Raw genomic sequence first — 25,011 nt, 5'->3', positions numbered from 1 at the left:
TATGTTATTTTGCACCTGTTTAATGATTATCTCCCCCTCTATGTTATTTTACACCTGTTTAAAGTATATCTCCCCCTCTATGTTATTTTGCACCTGTTTAAAGTATCTCCCCTCTATGTTATTTTGCACCTGTTTAAAGTATATCTCCCCCTCTATGTTATTTTGCACTCCCTGTTTTAAGTATATCTCCCCTCTATGTTATTTTGTTTTTGTTTAAAGTATATCTCCCCTATGTTATTTTGCACATGTTTAAAGTCTATGTTATTTTGCACATGTTTAAAGTATATCTCCCCCTCTATGTTATTTTGCACATGTTTAAAGTATATCTCCCCCTCTATGTTATTTTGCACCTGTTTAAAGATTATCTCCCCTCTATGTTATTTTGCACCTGTTTAAAGTATCTCCCCTCTATGTTATTTTGCACCTGTTTAAAGTATATCTCCCCTCTATGTTATTTTGCACCTGTTTAAAGTATCTCCCCTCTATGTTATTTTGCACCTGTTTAAAGTATCTCCCCCCCTCTATGTTATTTTGCACATGTTTAAAGTATAGCTCCCCCTCTATGTTATTTTGCACCTGTTTAAAGTATATCTCCCCCTCTATGTTATTTTGCACCTGTTTAAAGTATATCTCCCCCTCTATGTTATTTTGCACCTGTTTAAAGTATATCTTCCCCTCTATGTTATTTTGCACCTGTTTAAAGTATATCTTCCCCTCTATGTTATTTTGCACCTGTACGTCTATGCTTTATTGCATCTATTTTGGACAAATCCTTCTCAATGATTAATTTCACTTAAATCAGGCACGACATCTAAATATTATAAATCTAGGCTTAGTTGTACCTAATTCAAACCTAACCTTTTATATGTTTAATTGTAATTATTACGAGTATAATTCCATTTTCTAAGTTTTGATATTGTTTATTGTAAACTTCTAAATTAAACCATGCAGAGTTTGGAAACACAGTCATGGCGCCAGTACATCTGGAAACTCATCAGATAACGTACAAATAAGAAGATAATATATTTACCTGAGAACCCAGATCATTAAATGTTTGTTAGCTCCTTACAAATACTTCAGAGTTTCTTTAACAAAAAACAGTTGTTTGTACGGTTTAGTTGCTTATGGTCAGTTCCAACACTATGTAACTACGTTTATTGTAAATCCATTCGATCCAAAATAACTGGACTTCTGGGATTTGTGTAGATCAAGTTGAAAATAACAAACAACGTTCAGTTTCTTACGGAGTATATTAGGCTAATCACAATCCAGTGGTTTATAGAATGGATAGTGTCACACACACACACACCTGATCTTCTGTTAGATAGATTAAATATGGCAGTTTCTTACTGTAAAATATCAGAAACACTTACAGATGTCATCCTCCCGTGAAAACACAACAGAAGCTAGTGATAAGAAGAATTACAGTTCACGAAATATATTTGGTCAGTAAGACCCGTCAACGCGCTACAAGATGGTCATTGGTCAGACCACTGACCAGACTCTCCATGTTTTTCAGTTCATTTAATCCTCCAGACATTAAGGTCTGAGATTGGTCGATCACCCTCCCGTGAAACGCCGTTTGCAGTATGGAATTGGGTAAAAAGGAAATTAGTGATGGCGTCGGAAGAGAAAGGGTAGGAGACGTAAACTCTACGACAGCATCAGATTTCGGTTTGTGGACGTGGTACGGAGAGAAGCGCTGTTGTCCTAACCGATGGTTCAGCTCCATAAGTCCAGAGTAACTCTGTTTCAGAAACGGGTAGACCTGGGCCGATGTAGAAGTGGCCAAGGACGCTAGACTGGGCGGTAGGAAGAAAGGACTGTAGAAAGATGACGGGTACAAGTAAGGGAGCACAGTTGTGGGAGGAATCATCGCCGTCCCCAGAGACACATTTGGGTTTATAATCTGGTCAGCTGAAGTAAGGTCAGAAAGTGAGTGAAGGAGTGAAGAAGAAATGTTTTCCTCCGAAAGATCACCGTCTCGGTCACTATGTGAAGAGTCCGTATCCGTCGTTGTTCCGTCTATTGTCTGACGACCGTTAGGCTTAGCACATCCTGGGAAATGAAGTAAAAAGAAACGCCAGATTATAAAAAGGAATGATATAATTTGTTCGCTACATTTATTCAAATAACTTATCTATAACGCCATCTCAGTTTTCACAACTAATATTTCATTGTCAAAAACTCCAGAGGCGTAAAACTGTATTTTTCTCTATGTCTCTTTTTTTACGAACGAATACTGTTTCAATGCTAGATAATAAAACGTTCGCAACATAACTTTCAATTTATAATAATGGAGTACAATAGATACTTTCAAACACTACGATAATTTAAGAAGTTATAAAAATTCAAAGTTTTGTTAAAGAAAAAAACAACTACTTTTTACCAAATCTTTTGTTTTATATTTATTCTGAAATCAGCAACTTAATTTGTAGGTCAAGAAACCTCTTGAAATACTCAAGTTTGGATAATTCCAAGTCTTAAGAAGACCTCATAGTGGTACTACTTTAGGGTTTCCAAGGATAATAAGTTATAAAAATACAACTACATATAAAACTATGATGAGTCATAGAAATGCAACTCTATATATAAAACTATGATGAGTCATAACAATACAACTATATATAAAACTATGAGTCATAACAATGCAACTCTGTATATAAAACTATGATGAGTCATAACAATGGAACTCTCTATACAAAAATATGATGAGTCATAACAATGCAACTCTATATATAAAAATATGATGAGTCATAACAATGCAACTCTATATATAAAACTATGAAGAGTCATAACAATGCAACTCTCTATATAAAAATATGATGAGTCATAACAATGCAACTCTATATATAAAACTATGATGAGTCATAACAATACAACTCTATATATAAAACTATGATGAGTCATAACAATGCAACTCTCTATACAAAAATATGATGAGTCATAACAATGCAACTCTATATATAAAAATATGATGAGTCATAACAATGCAACTCTATATATAAAACTATGAAGAGTCATAACAATGCAACTCTCTATATAAAAATATGATGAGTCATAACAATCCAACTCTATATATAAAACTATGATGAGTCATAACAATGCAACTCTATATATAAAACTATGAAGAGTCATAACAATGCAACTCTCTATATAAAAATATGATGAGTCATAACAATGCAACTCTATATATAAAACTATGATGAGTCATAACAATCCAACTATATATAAAACTATAGTCCTGTGAAACGTAACTTTAATCATTAAATGCTAGTTTTGATGTATGCATAATATCACACCATTTGTCTGGTTTCTTTCTTGTCCATTACTTGATGCACATCTTTGCGACAAACTGGACTCTGGTACCTCGTGTACTTCAATTGTGTCTTCGTCTTCAGACTGTTTATCGTGTTCTTCTGAAGACAGGTGCTCACTGTCAGCCACATCTCCAGAGGAGTTATTATCGTGAATCAGCGCCACCTGGCGCCTACATTAAAATAATTGCCATAAATCAGCGGTAATAAAAATAGTTATCTGAAACGTATACTGATTCACAACCTACCGATAAATAAAAAACACATCATTTCAACTGATGTTAGATATTAACCAAAAAACAAAACCAGAGTAGCCACCGACTCGATGTAGAGAGCCATAAAACAGAGTTTAATGGTTTTCTTGTACTAGAAACACCCAGAATTCTTTGACGTCTTCCAATGATACTGCTGTTTATTATTTTATTTATCAGTGAGAACGCGAAAAAACTAACCGATCTCGTTCACATAAAGTCGACGAACCGTGGACCCTAGCGGAGATTATATTAATTAACATCATAAGTAATTTTATGTGGAATATCTGAGCAAAATTTTATCTCGATATTTTGTGTGTGTGTAAACTAAGACGTCACCACAACTAGAGACACTACATTAAATTAGTTCTCAAGTATGTTGAAACCTACACGTAGAATATCTTAACAAAATTTTATCTTTTTTTTCTTTTTGTTACCAAAAAATTTTTTTCCATAGTTGAGATGAGTATTTGGAAAAATAAAAAACTATAAAAGACGAAAACGAACTCACTTTTTGTCTCTCTTTCCAGCGCCACTGTCCCTAAACCCTTTGGCAAAAGGATTGTTGTCAATTTTCAACTGGGTAATCTGGAGAAAAACAAAACAAAACCCAGAGGCATGAATAATATAAATACAAACCCACGTAGAGGTATAGTAGTTCAAAACTGTAACTTGAAGAAGAAAACATACTATTGAAATATATATATAGGCGTCCATTTTATAACCACATTGCTAATTTCATTTCAAATAATGCTTTTATTTATATAACTCAACTTTCAATTGGTCAACACCAGTTCAGACACTTACCTAGACGATAAAATGGAATATAACAACAAAATACAGCGTGATATAACAACAAAATACAGCGTGACTTCAATACAGAATAAACAATTAAGAAATTCATTCTTTCTCACGTACCCCTTTCCGTGTACATAGCATCGCCTGGTGTCGATTTCTTTTAAACAGACGAAACTGTAAACTAATCAGAACACGTAGACTGCCCGCGAGGGAAGTAAGTCCCTGTTTTATCCAACCACTTATCTCAGCTTTTGTCGTATCTTTATAGGCTCTTAAGCCACGAATATGAACAGAATTATCACTTCCGACATGGCTGTATGTAAGACGAGCAGCTGAAGTACGTCTTATTTTAATGTGAATCATGAAATATTGAAGCTTTCGATACAAATGTAATGTGGCATGATTAATGTTCGAATAACAATTTCAGTAAAATCTTTAAAACCCTGGACTGTGATCAAAAGTTAAAGCTATTAACTCTCTTATCCTATACTATTAAGTCAACTAGTCCGTTTACCTGTTCACAGTCGTAACATCAATAACATTTTATTTATATATCATTTAACTATGAAACCAGTTAATATGTTTATTTATTCGTACACTCATATGGACAATAACATTTTATTTATATATCATTTAACTATGAAACCAGTTAATATGTTTATTTATTCGTACACTCATATGGACAATAACATTTTATTTATATATCATTTAACTATGAAACCAGTTAATATGTTTATTTATTCGTACATTAACAGTCAACAAAATGACGTCACTGACCTTTTCGTTTTGATAAGCTGTGACAGCAACAAAGTCAGTCTCTTTAAAGACATACGTACGAAACGTACTGTACGGCAGCTTCAGTATGTCATTAGCTCGTACAAGATGAAACCTGGGTTGGTATTTATGCATAGAGTTCAGGATGGTCTGAGAAACAAAAGTAACACAGGTGTTTATGGATAATCTGACAAGTTATTTACAATCACTTCTAATAATTGAATAATAATATATTTGGTGAAGATTACTTGGTATTTCATGAAAGAAACAGCGAGAAATACCTTGTAACAACAGCTGCGATTATATGCAACATCTGATGTTGCTTAGAACTGGGTAATAACCAGTAATGAAAGCTGTGACTATATGCAACATCTGATGTTGGTTGGAGCTGGGGAATAACAAGCAATGACAGCTGTGACTATATGCAACATCTGATGTTGGTTGGAGCTGGTGAATAATCAGTAGTGACAGCTGTGATAATATGTAACATCTGATGATCGTTAGAACTGGGGAATAACCAGTAGTGGCAGCTGTGACTATATGTAACCACTGATGTTGGTTAGAGCTGGGGAACAACCAGTAATGACAGCTGTGACTACATGCAACATCTGATGCTGGTTAGGGCTGGGGAATAACAAGTAATGACAGCTGTGACTACATGCAACATCTGATGTTGGTTGGAGCTGGTGAATAATCAGTAGTGACAGCTGTGACTACATGCAACATCTGATGTTGGTTGGAGCTGGGGAATAACAAGTAATGACAGCTGTGACTACATGCAACATCTGATGTTGGTTGGAGCTGGTGAATAATCAGTAGTGACAGCTGTGACTACATGCAACATCTGATGTTGGTTGGAGCTGGTGAATAATCAGTAGTGACAGCTGTGACTACATGCAACATCTGATGTTGGTTGGAGCTGGTGAATAATCAGTAGTGACAGCTGTGACTACATGCAACATCTGATGTTGGTTGGAGCTGGTGAATAATCAGTAGTGACAGCTGTGACTACATGCAACATCTGATGTTGGTTGGAGCTGGGGAATAACAAGCAATGACAGCTGTGACTACATGCAACATCTAATGCTGGTTAGGGCTGGGGAATAACAAGTAATGACAGCTGTGACTACATGCAACATCTGATGTTGGTTGGAGCTGGGGAATAACCAGTAGTGACAGCTGTGACTATATGCAACATCTAATGAGGAACTTCGGATTGCTATAAGCACGTTACAACTCCTTATCAGATGGTCGAGTTATTATCATTGTTGCTTTGTGTTTGTTTTTGTTTTCTTGAATTTTGTGCAGAGATAGCTACTCAAGAGCTATCTGTGCTTGACGTTTGTACTTTTGAAGTGACATCCACGAGTGAAAGCAAACGGTCAACGCCATCTTCCGTTAATTTTTGGACTACTCTTCTACCAACGAACAAGTGAGACACAATGCGGTGCACCCACAGCTGAATGGACGAGTACGTTTGATGAATTTACGACCTGCAGAGTGCTATGTCATAATAGGATTGGTTTTGTTGGTGTTTTTGTGTCATTGTTTTCGGTTTTGTTAGGGTTAAATATAATCTACATTAAGGATCTATATGAGGAAAATTAGCGTTTGTATAATCGCCATGATAGGTTTTACCTACGTAACCCACACCCAGGTTGCCTACGTAACCTTCACTCAGTTTACCTACGTAACCCACACCCAGGTTGCCTACGTAAATCACACCCAGGTTGCCTACGTAACCCACACACTCAGGTTACCTACGTAACCCACACTCAGATTACCTACGTAACACACACACTCAGGTTACCTACGTAACACACACTCAGATTACCTACGTAACCCACACTTAGGTTACCTACGTAACACACACTCAGGTTACCTACGTAACCCACACTCAAGTTACCTACGTAACCCACACACTCAGGTTATCTACGTAACCCACACACTCAGGTTACCTACATAACACACACTCAGGTTACCGACGTAACCCACACACTCAGGTTACCTACGTAACCCACACTCTTTCCCTTTTTACTTTTTATGATTTCCTCCCCTCAATACCTTTGTGGATGACAGCTTGTCTTAATGCTATTAATTCTTACTGTGCGACTACGAATGTTTTATATCGATAATCAAACGTTTCGATCAGACAACACTAAAACTGAAGTTTTTATTTTTTAGAAGAGAGAAGTGAGACCTACGAGCACAGATCACAGATATCACACCTAGGTGTTGGCTTCTCCGTAGGACGTTAACCTGATTCACTCTAAGGTCGATCATTTTGTTTAGGTTCATCGAAAGCTGACTTATTTGAATTAGATTGACGACGTATTGATTATAACGTTACGACTGTCTGTACTCGAGTCTCCTAACGTCGTCTCGTCAGTAAAGTTGCAATGAGCTCACCTGTTCCTTTCCCGCCTGAGTTCACGTTTTGCTCGTGTTTTTTTTTTTGAAAACGTATTGGTTTGGTTTGGCTGTCTGGATTTATATCCAGTACTAGTATCAAAACTCGAATTTTATCATGGTAATCGTGCGGATGTACCGTTGAGCCATAATGTGGTTCTGAAAAGGACCATATTTACATTACGTACATTCATAATTCAAGCGAGATAAGCTCATTTGTGCAAGAGAAGCTTTCAATGTAAAACTATAAGTGTGTGTGTAATAATTTTAAATTATATATTTGAAGGTTTTTATCCGAGTGTGAATAATAAACTGACGCATCTTGATTTCCAAGTTCTCTTTGTCTTACTGATAAATAGATCGACAGACGAATGTGGAGTTGAGAATAACTTTCTATTCTAGCTTAATAAGTTATTAACAAACAAATGTTTACACATGCGTGCTAACCTTCAGTTCACCGTTATATTACATTGGGACGTAAGAAGATGAATCATTACAGACTTTAGTTGATCTTGTATATTAATTTCCAGTGAAATGTTGTAACGAGTAAGATTTACTATCACATCAAACCGGTTTACATTTTAAAATACGGCGGCTACACAATATACACGTAAAGCTAAGCCTAGAAGGACCTTTATCAAAACGTAAGCCTAATATTGGTCTTCGCTGGACAATTTACTTGTTTCGTATTATTCCTTTGTCTTCTCCTTAGATTTTCTTTTGAGTTTCAGGTGAAACACGTGTGACGTTTGAAGTAATCTACAGCAGAAAGGTGAGAAACAAACGTTGCTATAATTTCATAATCATAACTTAAACTTATACACACTTTAACTTTCAACTTCTTTTTGCTTCCAAAATCGTTCGCCAACATTATTTGTTTGTTGTTTGTTTTTTGAATTTCGCGCATAGCTATACGAGGACTATCTGCGTTGGTCGTCCCTAATTTAGTAGTGTAAGGTTAAAGGGAAGGCAGCTTGTCCCCAACACTCACCGCCAATTCTTGGGCTACTCTTTTACCAACAAATAGTGGGATTGACCGTAATTTTATAACGCCTCCACGGCTGAAAGGGCGAACATGGATTCAAACCCACGACCCTCAGATTACGAGTCGAATGCCTTAACCCACCTGGCCATGCCGGGCCTTCGCCAACACTAGTTGTTACCTTGAAGACTATATGTGAAGTCACATGCGCGTGCGCTATTATTTTCATATAATTCTGTTTAGCAACTGGTAAAGAATGAGTGTGTTAGACGCCAATGTTTCTAGTATATCATTAAGGAAACACAAGGCATCCCAGTTTTACAGACAACTGTTTTCATTTATTATTAGTTTTGTTTCGTACTGCTGATATAACATTTTATTTTATTCTGGATTATACACACATACATATATACATTTGTTTTCATAAGTCACTATTCCACATCGGTCTCTAATACTTTTTTTTCTAGAGCTGAAAAAGTTACAAATTCAAGTTTTTATGCGCATGCGTGCTTATTACACAGCAAGTTACTCGGACATAATTACAACAAGTAATAATTTCTCGTGTAAAAATGGTGTTCAGTTTTTCTCATTGAATCCCCATAATAATATTACGACTTACTACGAAACGAACAGTAAGCTTAGAAGACAATGTGTATAAAGGCATGACCCAAAGTTTCATTTGTATAATTAGGAACATTTTTTCATATCATTGTTTGTTTTGAATTTCGCACAAAGCTACTCGAGGGCTATCTGTGCTAGCCGTCCCTAATTTAGCAGTGTAAGACTAGAGGGAAGGCAGCTAGTCATCACCACCCACCGCCAACGTTTGGGCTACTCTTTTACCAACGAATAGTGGGATTGACCGACATATTATACACCCCCACGGTTGGGAGGGTGAGCATGTATAGCGCGACGCGGGCGCGAACCCGCGAATTACAAGTCACACGCCTTACGCGCTTAGCCATCCCAGGCGCTTTTCATATAAATAAAATATTAAATATGACATGCTATGATATGTATTTCATTAAATTACTCAAACTAACAATGGTAAGCCTAAAACGTATGATATATTTTTATACTGTGGTTTAATGGATCTAATATTAATAACAGCGATTATGTTGGATCGTTTAGATGGAACTGTTAATATTCTGACTATGAAAACCTATCACACAAGTAAAAGCTATTAATAACGACTATTCTGCAATACTTACTACATAGAATGTTTTTAAAGCCTTCGTTTTTTCTGGGGAAAATAAATGACCAAAGTATATAAATGAAATACATTCCACCATGTGTGAAATCACATCTTTGGAGGCAGATGTCAGAAGAGGGTATTTGGAAAAAAATTACTGTACGTTCTCACCAAACATACTACGTTCATTCACATCTTACCAATGTAAATTGTGTTATTGTAATCATAATTTTAGTTTCCACAATGTCCATATATTATGTGCACATACATATTATGTTAGAAACATCAAAATATTATTTTTTTTAATTTTACTATAAAAACCATCCTCTTGAAGATGTTCCCATTATAAAACTACAAAGTTAGACTATATTTGAGTGTAAGTAATTTTGTCAGTATGTAAAATTCGTTACATGATAAAACATGAACAAATGGAACAACGACTTTATAGTCAATACAACAATGTTACTTTGTATTAACAGTTACAATTATCTCTTTAAATTTATAATCTACACAACAATGTCATCTAGTGTTGGCAGTGATAATTATATCTTTAAAATTACTGTCTACACAACAACGTTCTATAGAGTTAGCAGTGATAAATATATCTTTAAAATTACTGTTTACATAACAACGTTCTATAGTGTTAGCAGTGATAATTATATCTTTAAAATTACTGTTTACACAACAACGTTCTATAGTGTTAGCAGTGATAATTATATCTTTAAAATTACTGTCTACACAACAACGTTCTATAGTGTTAGCAGTGATAATTATATCTTTAAAATTACTGTCTACACAACAACGTTCTATAGTGTTAGCAGTGATAATTATATCTTTAAAATTACTGTCTACACAACAACGTTCTATAGTGTTAGCAGTGATAATTATATCTTTAAAATTACTGTCTACACAACAACGTTCTATTGTGTTAGCAGTGATAATTATATCTTTAAAATTACTGTCTACACAACAACGTTCTATAGTGTTATCAGTGATAATTATATCTTTAAAATTACTCTTCACACAACAACGTTCTATAGTGTTAGCAGTGATAATTATATCTTTAAAATTACTCTTCACACAACAACGTTCTATAGTGTTAGCAGTGATAATTATATCTTTAAAATTACTCTTCACACAACAACGTTCTATAGTGTTAGCAGTGATAATTATATCTTTAAAATTACTCTTCACACAACAACGTTCTATAGTGTTAGCAGTGATAATTATATCTTTAAAATTACTCTTCACACAACAACGTTCTATAGTGTTAGCAGTGATAATTATATCTTTAAAATTACTCTTCACACAACAACGTTCTATAGTGTTAGCAGTGATAATTATATCTTTAAAATGACTCTTCACACAACAATGTTATCTAGTCTTAACAGTAGTAATTATCTCTTTGAAATTACAAATTACATAAATATTGTATACTGTTAACAGTGATAATTTTCTCTTTCAAATAACAGACCATACAAAATTGTTGTCAAGTGTTAACAGTGAAAATTATCTCTTTAAAATTACAGTCTACACAATAATAGTGTATAATGCTAACAGTGATAATTATCTCTGTGAAATTATAGTATACACAACAGTTCTCTAGTTTTAACAGTGATAATTATATTTTTAAAATTACAACCTACACATCAATGTTGTCTGGTTTTAACAGTGATAATTATCTCTTTGAAATTACAGTATACACAACAATGTTATCCAGTGTTAACAGTAATAATTATCAATTTCAAATTTCAGTCTACATAACAATGTTGTCTTGTGTAAACAGTGACAAATGTCTCTTTCAAATTACAGACTACACAAAAATGTTTTCCAGTGTTAACAGTGATAATTATTGCTTTAAAATTACAGTCAACACAACAATATTGTCAAGTGTTAACAATGATAAAAATATCTTTGAAATTATAATCTACACAAAAATGTCCAGTGTTAACAGTGATAATTATTCCTTTAAAATTGCAGTATACACAACAATGTTGTCTTGTGTTAGCAGTGATAATTTTCTCTTTAAAATTACAGACTACGCAACAACATTGTCTAGTATCATTAGTGATAATTATCTCTTTGAAATTACAGACTACACGACAGTGTTATCTAGTGTTAACAGTAATAATTATCAATTTGACATTACAGTCTACATAACAATGTTGTATAGTGTTAACAGTGATAATTATCTTTTTCAAATTACAGTCTACAAAACAATATTGTATGGTGTTAAAAGTTATAATTATCTCTTTGAAATTGCAGTATACACAACGAGTTATATTGTTAATAGTGATAATAACCTCTTTAAAATTAGAGTCAGCAAAAAATTTTGTCTAGTGTTAACAGTGATAATTATCTTTTTGAAATTACAGTCTACACAACAATGTTGTCACGTGTTAGCAGTGATAATTATCTCTTTAAAATTACAGTCTACACAACAATATTGTCTAGTGTAAACTGTGATAAATATCTCTTTGAAATTACAGTCTACACAATAATATCGTCCAGTGTTAACAGTAATAATTATTCCTTTAAAATTGAAGTATACACAAGAACGTTGTCTAGTGTTAGGAGTGATAATTCTATCCTTAAAATTACAGTCTACACAACAATGTTGTCTAGTGTTAACAGTGATAACTATGTCGTAGAAATTACAGTCTATACAACAATGTTGTCTGGTGTTAACAGTGATAATTATCTCTTTAAAATAAGTCTACACAACAATGTTGTCTGGTGTTAACAGTCATATTTATCTCTTTGAAATTACAGTCTACACAATAATGTTGTCTGGTGTTAACTGTGATAATTATCTCTTTAAAATTACAGTCTACACAACAATTTTGTTTAGTGTTAACAAAGATATTTATCTATTTCAAATTACAATCTACACAACGTTGTCTTGTGTTAGCAGTGATAACTCTATCTTTAAAATTACAGTCTACACAACCATGTTGTATAGTGTTAACAGTGATAATTATCTCTTAAAAATAACCATCTACACAACCACGTTGTCTAGTGTTAACAGTGATAATTATCTGTTTGAAATTACAGTCTACACAACAATGTTGTCTAGTGTTAATAGTGATGATTATCTCTTTGAAATTACAGTCTACACAACAATGTTGTCCAGTGTTAACAATGATAATTCTATCTTTAAAAGTACAGTATATACAACAATGTTGTCTGGTGTTAACAGTGATAATTATCTCTTTAAAATTACAGTCGACACAATAACGTTGTCTAGTGTTAACTGTGATAATTGTATCTTTAAAATTACAATCTACACAATGTTGTCTAGTGTTAATAATTATCTAGTGTTTTAAGCACTGAAACGTACCTTTAATAAGTAACATTTAACGTTGTGTGAAAAAATATTATTTACAAATTATATCTATGGAAGGAGAAGAACATCGGTAAGTGAATTTCTTTTCATAATCAACTTTGTAAAAACGTTTATAAATATAATTTGTAAATAATGTTTTTATAGAACTTTAAATATTACTCATCTTGAATAATTATTTCTTGGCAATAAAAAATTTGCTCAACGGTACGTTTCAGTGCTTAAAACACTAAAATTCAAGGCTCGATATCCGCGGTAAAAAGAGTGTTGGTAGCCCACTGTGTAGCATTGCGCTGAATAAAAAAACCTAAATAGATTTGGATTGTACCGTTTAGTGAGGATCCAACTGAAATTAATTAATTATATATAAATAATAGAACATCTGGTTTAACAGTCAGTAGGGACTGATATTAAATACAGCAACTTTTCGACCAATAAGATCGGGTCATGATCAACGAATTTTATCATAGCTTCAGTGTTGTTTTTAGATATATATTTATCATAGCTTTAATTAAACGAACAACAGTCCTATAGATGAAAACTGGTAGTGGAATTCAGATATGTGTATGTGTTATTCGTCTTCACTGGGAAAACTTTGACAATTTCACCTGATGGTGACCTGAGACTAGGGTCAAAATGTTTTTATCTTTAGAACCAGGTCACACTCACTCAAAGGTTGCTGCTGTTCCATATTATCATTACGTCTCAATATATCAGATCGTTTTCTGTTGTTATGTCCGTTAAAGGCCTAGTTTTACATCAACAAAGTTTTTCCACTGTAGTAATTCTAATGACGCTGCAAGTTTTGGAATATTCAATTTGTAATATCTTACTTGTAATATGAACATAATTTACACGCATAAAAAATGTAGTTCTTGTATACTGGCGTCGATACAAATGAGACGGGGAGGTCAAAGCGACATATCTCCAATACATAGGGGGCAGCACCAGTTATGACACCCCGTATAAACACCGATAGCTTTACGGTTTCTCAACTTTAGTTGCATTTATTAAAAACTAAAATAGCGATTCATCACAAACAGTTATAGAGATTCCATCACATACCTAGTCCTCACTAAATTAAACATTTTCTGGAGGAATATACATGGTTTGCGATGAGTTTTGACACACCTGACCCACATTGAACTTTGACCCAAATTTGCTTCAGAATGTTTATGCTGTATGATTAACATCAAATGAGGGTTATCTTGTCCAGCGTAATTATGCTAGACATTTAATTAACCGCACAAAAATTCAATAAATGAAAACAAAACTGACACTGTAGTTCAGATAAAATGTGTTTAAGGCCTAACCTCATTACGAATCGTTTCATGACATTGCCTGATTGTTTGTGATTCTGCTGTAGTCTCACTGACAGTGGAAAAAAAAATATAAAATATCGCGTAGATTTATAGTGAAATGACCACTTACATTGTATCACTACTTTCGTGCTCCAAATGTTCTCTACGTATCATAAGCTTATAACCTTTTAACCAATCCGGTTCATTGGTTATTACACTTATATTACGTTACTAATTTGACTTACGCGTCTTTCATTGCATACCTTTGTTTTAAAACTATTTTTACGTTATTATTGAAAAAATATTTTTTTTAGTTTCGTTCTCAAAATAGCAGAACTCTGAATGTAAATGTTACGATTGAGTAACAGTCCATATCCCTCTGTGCTAAAGAACAGTCCAGGTTTCTTAGTGTGAAAGATTAGTCCAGGTTTCTTAGTGTGAAAGGTTAGTCCAGGTTTCTTTGTGTGAAAGATTAGTCCAGGTTTCTTAGTGTGAAAGGTTAGTCCAGGTTTCTTTGTGTGAAAGATTAGTCCAGGTTTCTTTGTGTGAAAGGTTAGTCCAGGTTTCTTTGTGTGAAAGATTAGTCCAGGTTTCTTTGTGTGAAAGTTTAGTCCAGGTTTCTTTGTGTGAAAGATTAGTCCAGGTTTCTTTGTGTGAAAGGTTAGTCCAGGTTTCTTTGTGTGAAAGGTTAGTCCAGGTTTCTTTGTGTGAAAGGTTAGTCCAGGTTTCTTTGTGTGAAAGATTAGTCCAGGTTTCTTTGTGTGAAAGATTAGTCCAGGTTTCTTTGTGTGAAAGGTTAGTCCAGGTTTCTTTGTGTGAAAGGTTAGTCCAGGTTTCTTTGTGTGAAAGATTAGTCCAGGTGTAGTGAATCTATTACCGCATAAACAATCGTGGATGTGGAACCAAACCAAATACATTCGCGCTTTGTTCACTGATAATAAATCTGGGGTTCGAGTTCCCCTGTTGGAAAGGGTACACATAGCCGATAGTGTAAAAACAAAAATAGGAAAACATACCACAGCGTTTGTTTTAGCCTATAGTGTAGCTTTATACGGTCTTAACTAAAGTGTCTGCATATTTTGTAACAAAGATTACTACTAGAAAGATAGAATACTAATACACTCAGCGCTGTCAAAGTGAGAAATACGTTATAGTATACATCTACATATGTAACTTGTATAATGAAATACGTTCTATGGACATCATGAATGACTTATTAGAACAGCAAACAACTTTATAAGATGCCTGTAGAAAGATGTGTAATTTAGTACTTCACCTATTACAACAAACCTTATCAAATCTTGTATAGTGACAAGATATAACACCAAATTTTTATAAATAACGTCTGTAACCTTATATTAATTCATATTAAACGTTCAGTACTTAGTTGGTTCTCCTCGTACTCTAATAACCTTTGCAAGGCGACGTAGCATGCTGTCGAGAAGGTTGTTGATGTAATCCATCATAATTTCATCCTAACTTGTCACTAGAAGGCGCTGCAACTCAGTTACGGTACCTGGTTTAGGGTCGTGGTTAGCAATTCTCCGGCTCAATTCTCTCCAACAGTTCTCAATGGGGTTACACTCTGGAAATTTTGTTAGTCATGAAAATCTTATAACATCCTCCTGCTGTATATAATCCTGTATGATACGTGTAGTGTGGGCAGTGGCATTGTCATCCTGGAACATAAAGTAATTGCCAAACCTTGCTCCATTTAATACCTGTAGAAAGCGCTGCTGACGTTTATCTCGAAGATATAAGAGCAGTTTTCCACCATAATGAATAGCTGCCCAAAAATGTACTTCACCACCTCCTGTGTGTTCCCTCTAAGAAATACAGTCTTTCCTCATCTCTCTTTTTTTTCAGGCAAAACACTGTCATCTTAGGCAGTAATTTTTCTGGGTCTACCAGTAAACTTTCCTGGAACAATGCTTCCTTTAGTTCAATGACCTTCAAGAACCAGGATACAGTACACTGGGGATATATCCTGCTGTTCTTGCAATTTCCGTCTGTTTTACACCATTTCTTACAACAAATGGACGTCCTATAACTTCTGGCACGCGATAAAGCACGACTCTACGCCAAGTATATCAGATAAATTATCTGAAGAGAGCGTTAAACTGTTTCGAAAAAAAATTATACCAAAAACACACCCCTTTTATACAAAACAGGTGTGTATGTGTGTTTCGACGCTTAAACCAACTTAAAACAGACCAGAATAACAATTCGTGATGTTTGTCCAATCATACGCTACCTTCTCTGTTACTACTCGGACATTTACTCAATAACTACTCTGTGTATATAGACTGCAACACCAATATAGAACAGTCTGGAAAGATTTTGAACAAGGCTGTATGAAACACAAACACTTGCGCTTTAAACTATCAAACAATAATAAAATACAAGCGATACTCACGTTCAAATGAGATTTGTCCAGTAATTATTTATGAGCTATTATACCGAGCGAAAGCCCTCGTCGGCAATGAATATAGTAAATATAGAGTATTTCATGTGTTATTATATATTTTTTTAAAATTACTCTACAGAAGCTTGACCTTAACGTTCGACTTACATATCCGTGTTTATCCGAGATGTTGTTGGTCAGCTTCAATTTGTGGAAGGACACCACCTTCTGCATCCACTGTTCCCCCGTGCTCGGAGAGTCCGGATGGATGTACATTCGTTTAGGCATCTCGGGGTCAGCTTTACCTGCCATTAACCATCGACCATTATGGAATTTGTAACGACAGTCATCACCCGCTACGATGTCCATTAACATAATATACTTGGCCTCATTGTCGAGTCCTGAAATCCGTACTTTAAATGGAGGAAACATCCGCCTAGTGGAAAAATAACAATAATCATTCTACTAAATGCAAGAAACGTCAGCCTGGTGGAAAAATAACAATAATCATTCTACTAAATGAAAGAAACATCCACCTGGTGGAAAAATAACAATAATCATTCTACTAAATAGAAGAAACGTCCGTTTGGTGGAAAAATAACAATAATCATTCTACTAAATAGAAGAAACATCCGCCTGGTGGAAAAATAACAATAATCATTCTACTAAATGGAAGAAACATCCGCCTGGTGGAAAAATAACAATAATCATTCTACTAAATGAAATAAACATCCACCTGGTGGAAAAATAACAATAATCATTCTACTAAATGAAAGAAACATCCGCCTGGTGGAAAAATAACAATAATCATTCTACTAAATGAAATAAACATCCACCTGGTGGAAAAATAACAATAATCATTCTACTAAATGAAAGAAACATCTGCCTGGTGGAAAAATAACAATAATCATTCTACTAAATAGAAGAAACATCGGCCTGGTGGAAAAATAACAATAATCATTCTACTAAATGGAAGAAACATCCGCCTGGTGGTAAAATAACAATAATCATTCTACTAAATGAAAGAAACATCTGCCTGGTGGAAAAATAACAATAATCATTCTACTAAATAGAAGAAACATCGGCCTGGTGGAAAAATAACAATAATCATTCTACTAAATGGAAGAAACATCCGCCTGGTGGTAAAATAACAATAATCATTCTACTAAATGGAAGAAACATCCGCCTGGTGGTAAAATAACAATAATCATTCTACTAAATAGAAGAAACATCGGCCTGGTGGAAAAATAACAATAATCATTCTACTAAAACACAAGCACTCAGTAAAATGCTCACCCTTTAAGCCGTAGGAGCGTTATAATGTGACGGCCAATCCCACTACTTGTTGGTAAAAGAGTAGCCCAAGATTTGGCGGCAGGTGTTCATGACTAGCTGGCTTCCCTCTCGCCTTACACTGCTAAATTAGAGGCGGCTAGCGCAGATAGCCCTCGTGTAGCTTTGGGTGAAATTTCAAAGAAACAAAGAGTAAAATACGAGAGACTGACCCAAATTCATGAACAAATACCCTCGAATATATTCAACTGTACATGAATGAAAAGGGTATTCATACATAAACGTACGTAATACTGAAATAAGTATTTGTGATATAAATGTACTTCGTAGCTGAATGAAGTGCTGTATATAAGCGTATTTTATTAACAGACATTCGGGAGCTTTACGTGTGTTTCATGTTATACTTGACATACCACACTGCATTTAAATTTGATTTTTTAAAGTGCAACTTCCATAACTTTTTTATTTCTTTTATTCTACAATAAACCCTTTACACTAAATTACCCTTGTCGAAATTATACCTCAAAGGGAAGGAACTACAGTTAGCACAACAAAGGAGATGCTCATAAACATATTGTATATTAACGACCAGTAAATGTGTTGACTGCTCATTTTGCACAAAAATAGTGTAAAGCTATAATCTGCTAATGAAAATCGCCTCAACACAACCAGCATAATAACATGAGAGTAGTTATAAAAACACCAAACTAGAACAGAGTAGAACACAAGTTAACGTATTATGTAAACACTTCAAAATGTTATCTTTAACCAGTACAGAGTAAAACACAACAAGTTAATATAATGCATAAAAAAATAAAACTGTCATCTTTCACTGGAACAAAGTAAAACACAACTAGTAAAGGTAATGTGTAACAAACATCAAACTGTTATATTTAAATAGTGTAAAGTAGAATATAACAAGTAAATGTAATGTATAAAAACATCAAACTGTTATCTTTAAACAGTGTAGAGTATAATATAACATGTTAATGTAATGTGTAAAAACATCAAACTGTTATATTTAGATAGTGTAGAGTAGAATATAACAAGTTATTGTAATGTGTAAAAACATCAAACTGTTATATTTAAATAGTGTAGAGTAGAATATAACAAGTTAATGTAATGTGTAAAAACATCAAACTGTTATATTTAAATAGTGTAAAGTAGAATATAACAAGTTAATGTAATGTATAAAAACATCAAACTGTTATATTTAAATAGTGTAGATAAGAATCTAACAAGTTAATGTAATGTGTAAAAACATCAAACTGTTATATATAAATAGTGTAAAGTAGAACATAACAAGTTAATGTAATGTGTAAAAACATCAAACTGTTATATTTAGATAGTCTAGAGTAGAATATAACAAGTTAATGTAATGTGTAAAAACATCAAACTGTTATCTTTAAATAGTGTAGAGTATAATATAACAAGTTAATGTAATGTGTAAAAACATCAAACTGTTATATTTAAATAGTGTAAAGTAGAATATAACAAGTTAATGTAATGTATAAAAACATCAAACTGTTATATTTAAATAGTGTAGATAAGAATCTAACAAGTTAATGTAATGTGTAAAAACATCAAACTGTTATATTTAAATAGTGTAGAGTAGAATATAACAGGTTAATGTAATGTGTAAAAACATCAAACTGTTATATATAAATAGTGTAAAGTAGAACATAACAAGTTAATGTAATGTGTAAAAACATCAAACTGTTATATTTAGATAGTCTAGAGTAGAATATAACAATTTAATGTAATGTATAAAAATATCAAACTGTTATCTTTAAATAGTGTAGAGTATAATATAACATGTTAATGTAATGTGTAAAAACATCAAACTGTTATATTTAGATAGTGTAGAGTAGAATATAACAAGTTAATGTAATGTGTAAAAACATCAAACTGTTATCTTTAAATAGTGTAAAGTAGAATATAACAAGTTAATGTAATGTATAAAAACATCAAACTGTTATATTTAAATAGTGTAGATAAGAATCTAACAAGTTAATGTAATGTGTAAAAACATCAAACTGTTATTTTTAAATAGTGTAGAGTATGATATAACAAGTTAATGTAATGTGTAAAAACATCAAACTGTTATATTTAAATAGTGTAGAGTAGAATATAACAGGTTAATGTAATGTGTAAAAACATCAAACTGTTATATTTAAATAGTGTAAAGTAGAATATAACAAGTAAATGTAATGTATAAAAACATCAAACTGTTATCTTTAAACAGTGTAGAGTATAATATAACATGTTAATGTAATGTGTAAAAACATCAAACTGTTATATTTAGATAGTGTAGAGTAGAATATAACAAGTTATTGTAATGTGTAAAAACATCAAACTGTTATATTTAAATAGTGTAGAGTAGAATATAACAAGTTAATGTAATGTGTAAAAACATCAAACTGTTATATTTAAATAGTGTAAAGTAGAATATAACAAGTTAATGTAATGTATAAAAACATCAAACTGTTATATTTAAATAGTGTAGATAAGAATCTAACAAGTTAATGTAATGTGTAAAAACATCAAACTGTTATATATAAATAGTGTAAAGTAGAACATAACAAGTTAATGTAATGTGTAAAAACATCAAACTGTTATATTTAGATAGTCTAGAGTAGAATATAACAAGTTAATGTAATGTATAAAAATATCAAACTGTTATCTTTAAATAGTGTAGAGTATAATATAACATGTTAATGTAATGTGTAAAAACATAAAACTCTTATCTTTAACTAGTACAGAGTAAAACACAACAAGTTAATATAATGCATAAAAACATAAAACTGTCATCTTTCACTGGAACAAAGTAAAACACAACTAGTAAAGGTAATGTGTAACAAACATCAAACTGTTATATTTAAATAGTGTAAAGTAGAATATAACAAGTAAATGTAATGTATAAAAACATCAAACTGTTATCTTTAAACAGTGTAGAGTATAATATAACATGTTAATGTAATGTGTAAAAACATCAAACTGTTATATTTAGATAGTGTAGAGTAGAATATAACAAGTTATTGTAATGTGTAAAAACATCAAACTGTTATATTTAAATAGTGTAGAGTAGAATATAACAAGTTAATGTAATGTGTAAAAACATCAAACTGTTATATTTAAATAGTGTAAAGTAGAACATAACAAGTTAATGTAATGTGTAAAAACATCAAACTGTTATATTTAGATAGTCTAGAGTAGAATATAACAAGTTAATGTAATCTATAAAAATATCAAACTGTTATCTTTAAATAGTGTAGAGTATAATATAACATGTTAATGTAATGTGTAAAAACATCAAACTGTTATATTTAGATAGTGTAGAGTAGAATATAACAAGTTAATGTAATGTGTAAAAACATCAAACTGTTATCTTTAAATAGTGTAGAGTATAATATAACAAGTTAATGTAATGTGTAAAAACATCAAACTGTTATATTTAAATAGTGTAAAGTAGAATATAACAAGTTAATGTAATGTATAAAAACATCAAACTGTTATATTTAAATAGTGTAGATAAGAATCTAACAAGTTAATGTAATGTGTAAAAACATCAAACTGTTATATTTAAATAGTGTAGAGTAGAATATAACAGGTTAATGTAATGTGTAAAAACATCAAACTGTTATATATAAATAGTGTAAAGTAGAACATAACAAGTTAATGTAATGTGTAAAAACATCAAACTGTTATATTTAGATAGTCTAGAGTAGAATATAACAATTTAATGTAATGTATAAAAATATCAAACTGTTATCTTTAAATAGTGTAGAGTATAATATAACATGTTAATGTAATGTGTAAAAACATCAAACTGTTATATTTAGATAGTGTAGAGTAGAATATAACAAGTTAATGTAATGTGTAAAAACATCAAACTGTTATCTGTAAATAGTGTAGAGTATAATATAACAAGTTAATGTAATGTGTAAAAACATCAAACTGTTATATTTAAATAGTGTAAAGTAGAATATAACAAGTTAATGTAATGTATAAAAACATCAAACTGTTATATTTAAATAGTGTAGATAAGAATCTAACAAGTTAATGTAATGTGTAAAAACATCAAACTGTTATTTTTAAATAGTGTAGAGTATGATATAACAAGTTAATGTAATGTGTAAAAACATCAAACTGTTATATTTAAATAGTGTAGAGTAGAATATAACAGGTTAATGTAATGTGTAAAAACATCAAACTGTTATATTTAAATAGTGTAAAGTAGAATATAACAAGTAAATGTAATGTATAAAAACATCAAACTGTTATCTTTAAACAGTGTAGAGTATAATATAACATGTTAATGTAATGTGTAAAAACATCAAACTGTTATATTTAGATAGTGTAGAGTAGAATATAACAAGTTATTGTAATGTGTAAAAACATCAAACTGTTATATTTAAATAGTGTAGAGTAGAATATAACAAGTTAATGTAATGTGTAAAAACATCAAACTGTTATATTTAAATAGTGTAAAGTAGAATATAACAAGTTAATGTAATGTATAAAAACATCAAACTGTTATATTTAAATAGTGTAGATAAGAATCTAACAAGTTAATGTAATGTGTAAAAACATCAAACTGTTATATATAAATAGTGTAAAGTAGAACATAACAAGTTAATGTAATGTGTAAAAACATCAAACTGTTATATTTAGATAGTCTAGAGTAGAATATAACAAGTTAATGTAATGTATAAAAATATCAAACTGTTATCTTTAAATAGTGTAGAGTATAATATAACATGTTAATGTAATGTGTAAAAACATCAAACTGTTATATTTAGATAGTGTAGAGTAGAATATAACAAGTTAATGTAATGTGTAAAAACATCAAACTGTTATCTTTAAATAGTGTAGAGTATAATATAACAAGTTAATGTAATGTGTAAAAACATGAAACTGTTATATTTAAATAGTGTAGAGTAGAATATAACAATTTAATGTAATGTATAAAAAAATCAAACTGTTATATTTAAATAGTGTGCAGTAGAATATAACAAGTTAATGTAATGTGTAAAAACATCAAACTGTTATATTTAAATAGTGTAAAGTAGAATATAGCAAGTTAATGTAATGTGTAAAAACATCAAACTGTTATATTTAAATAGTGTAGAGTAGAATATAACAAGCTAATCTAACGTATAAAAACATCAAACTGTTATATTTAAATAATGTAAAGTAGAATATAACAAGTTAATGTAATGTGTAAAAATATCAAAGTGTTATTTTTAAATAATGTGGAGTATAATATAACAAGTTAATGTAATGTGTAAAAACATCAAACTGTTATATTTAAATAGTGTAAAGTAGAACATATCAAGTTAATGTAATGTGTAAAAACATCAAACTGTTATATTTAAATAGTGTAGAGTAGAATATAACAAGTTAATGTAATGTGTAAAAGCATCAAACCTAAGTGTAAAGAAACTAAGTGTTATCTTTATCTTGTACAGTAGAAGTTAATGTAATGTTCTTGCTATGATATTAAAGTGACTATTCTAACACGTACCTCACTTGATGTGGTCCTGTATAGATCTGAACTGTAATAATGTTATAGATATTACTCACCAGATTTCCTTATCAGTTTCTCTAAGATACATTACGATCTGTCTTCCCTTGTAATGTTTTACAAAGTTCCTTATCAGTTTCTCTAAGATACATTACGATCTATGTTCTCTTGTAATGTTTTACAGAGTTCCTTATCAGTTTCTCTAAGATACATTAAGATCTATCTTCTCTTGTAACGTTTTACAGAGTTCCTTATCAGTTTCTCTAAGATACATTACGATCTATCTTCTCTTGTAATGTTTTACAGAGTTCCTTATCAGTTTCTCTAAGATACATTAAGATCTATCTTCTCTTGTAACGTTTTACAGAGTTCCTTATCAGTTCCTCTAAGATACATTGAGATCTATCTTCTCTTGTGACGTTTTACAGAGTTCCTTATCAGTTTCTCTCAGATACATTACGATCTATCTTCTCTTGTAATGATTTACAGAGTTACTTATCAATTTCTCTAAGATACATTAAGATCTATCTTCTCTTGTAATGTTTTACAGAGTTTCTTATCAGTTTCTCTAAGATACATTAAGATCTATCTTCTCTTGTAACGTTTTACAGAGTTCCTTATCAGTTTCTCTAAGATACATTAAGATCTATCTTCTCTTGTAATGTTTTACAGAATTCTTTATCAGTTTCTCTAAAATACATTAAAGTCTATCTTCTCTTGTAATGTTTTACAGAGTTTCTTATCAGTTTCTCTGAGATACATTACGATATATCTTCTCTTGTAATGTTTTACAGAGTTTCTTATCAGTTTCTCTAAGATACATTAAGATCTATCTTCTCTTGTAACGTTTTACAGAGTTCCTTATCAGTTTCTCTAAGATACATTAAGATCTATCTTCTCTTGTAATGTTTTACAGAATTCTTTATCAGTTTCTCTAAAATACATTAAAGTCTATCTTCTCTTGTAATGTTTTACAGAGTTTCTTATCAGTTTCTCTGAGATACATTACGATATATCTTCTCTTGTTATGTTTTACAGAGTTCCTTATCAGTTTCTCTAAGATACATTAAGATCTATCTTCTCTTGTAACGTTTTACAGAGTTCTTTATCAGTTTCTCTAAGATACATTACGATCTATCTTCTCTTGTTATGTTTTACAGAGTTTCTTATCAGTTTCTCTAAGATACATTAAGATCTATCTTCTCTTATAACGTTTTACAGAGTTCCTTATCAGTTTCTCTAAGATGCATTACGATCTATGTTCTCTTGTTATGTTTTACAGAGTTCCTTATCAGTTTCTCTAAGATACATTAAGATCTATGTTCTCTTGTAATGTTTTACAAAGTTCCTTATCAGTTTCTCTGAGATACATTACGATCTATCTTCTCTTGTAACGTTTTACAGAGTTCCTTATCAGTTT

The 25,011-nt window shown here is 31.8% G+C and overlaps 1 protein-coding gene and 1 long non-coding RNA gene across 5 annotated transcripts in view; both read right to left on the bottom strand.

Annotated features, from left to right (window-relative positions):
- LOC143256312 (uncharacterized) overlaps positions 1–25,011 on the bottom strand; it is a 604,741-nt gene that overhangs the window by 460,297 nt on the left and 119,433 nt on the right. The gene's annotated exons all lie outside the window — the stretch shown is intronic.
- The window catches only part of LOC143256309 (T-box transcription factor TBX2-like), a 40,353-nt gene that overhangs the window by 3,131 nt on the left and 12,211 nt on the right, over positions 1–25,011 (bottom strand). The window contains exons 2-6 of one of the 2 annotated variants that reach the window (XM_076513384.1): positions 16,940–17,207; positions 5,144–5,290; positions 4,080–4,156; positions 3,303–3,490; positions 1,031–2,058 (exon numbers count right to left, since the gene is read on the bottom strand). In XM_076513384.1, the coding sequence (XP_076369499.1) occupies positions 1,460–2,058; positions 3,303–3,490; positions 4,080–4,156; positions 5,144–5,290; positions 16,940–17,207 (1,279 nt within the window). In that variant the 3' untranslated portion in view covers positions 1,031–1,459. The remainder of the gene's footprint in view (positions 1–1,030; positions 2,059–3,302; positions 3,491–4,079; positions 4,157–5,143; positions 5,291–16,939; positions 17,208–25,011) is intronic. The other variant, XM_076513385.1, reaches the window with a different exon arrangement.

The sequence above is a fragment of the Tachypleus tridentatus genome, chromosome 7 (assembly GCF_004210375.1).
Source record: "Tachypleus tridentatus isolate NWPU-2018 chromosome 7, ASM421037v1, whole genome shotgun sequence".
Taxonomy (NCBI): domain Eukaryota; kingdom Metazoa; phylum Arthropoda; class Merostomata; order Xiphosura; family Limulidae; genus Tachypleus; species Tachypleus tridentatus.
The sequence above is the reverse complement of the archived record's forward strand: the minus strand, read 5'-3'. Positions and strand labels throughout refer to the sequence as shown.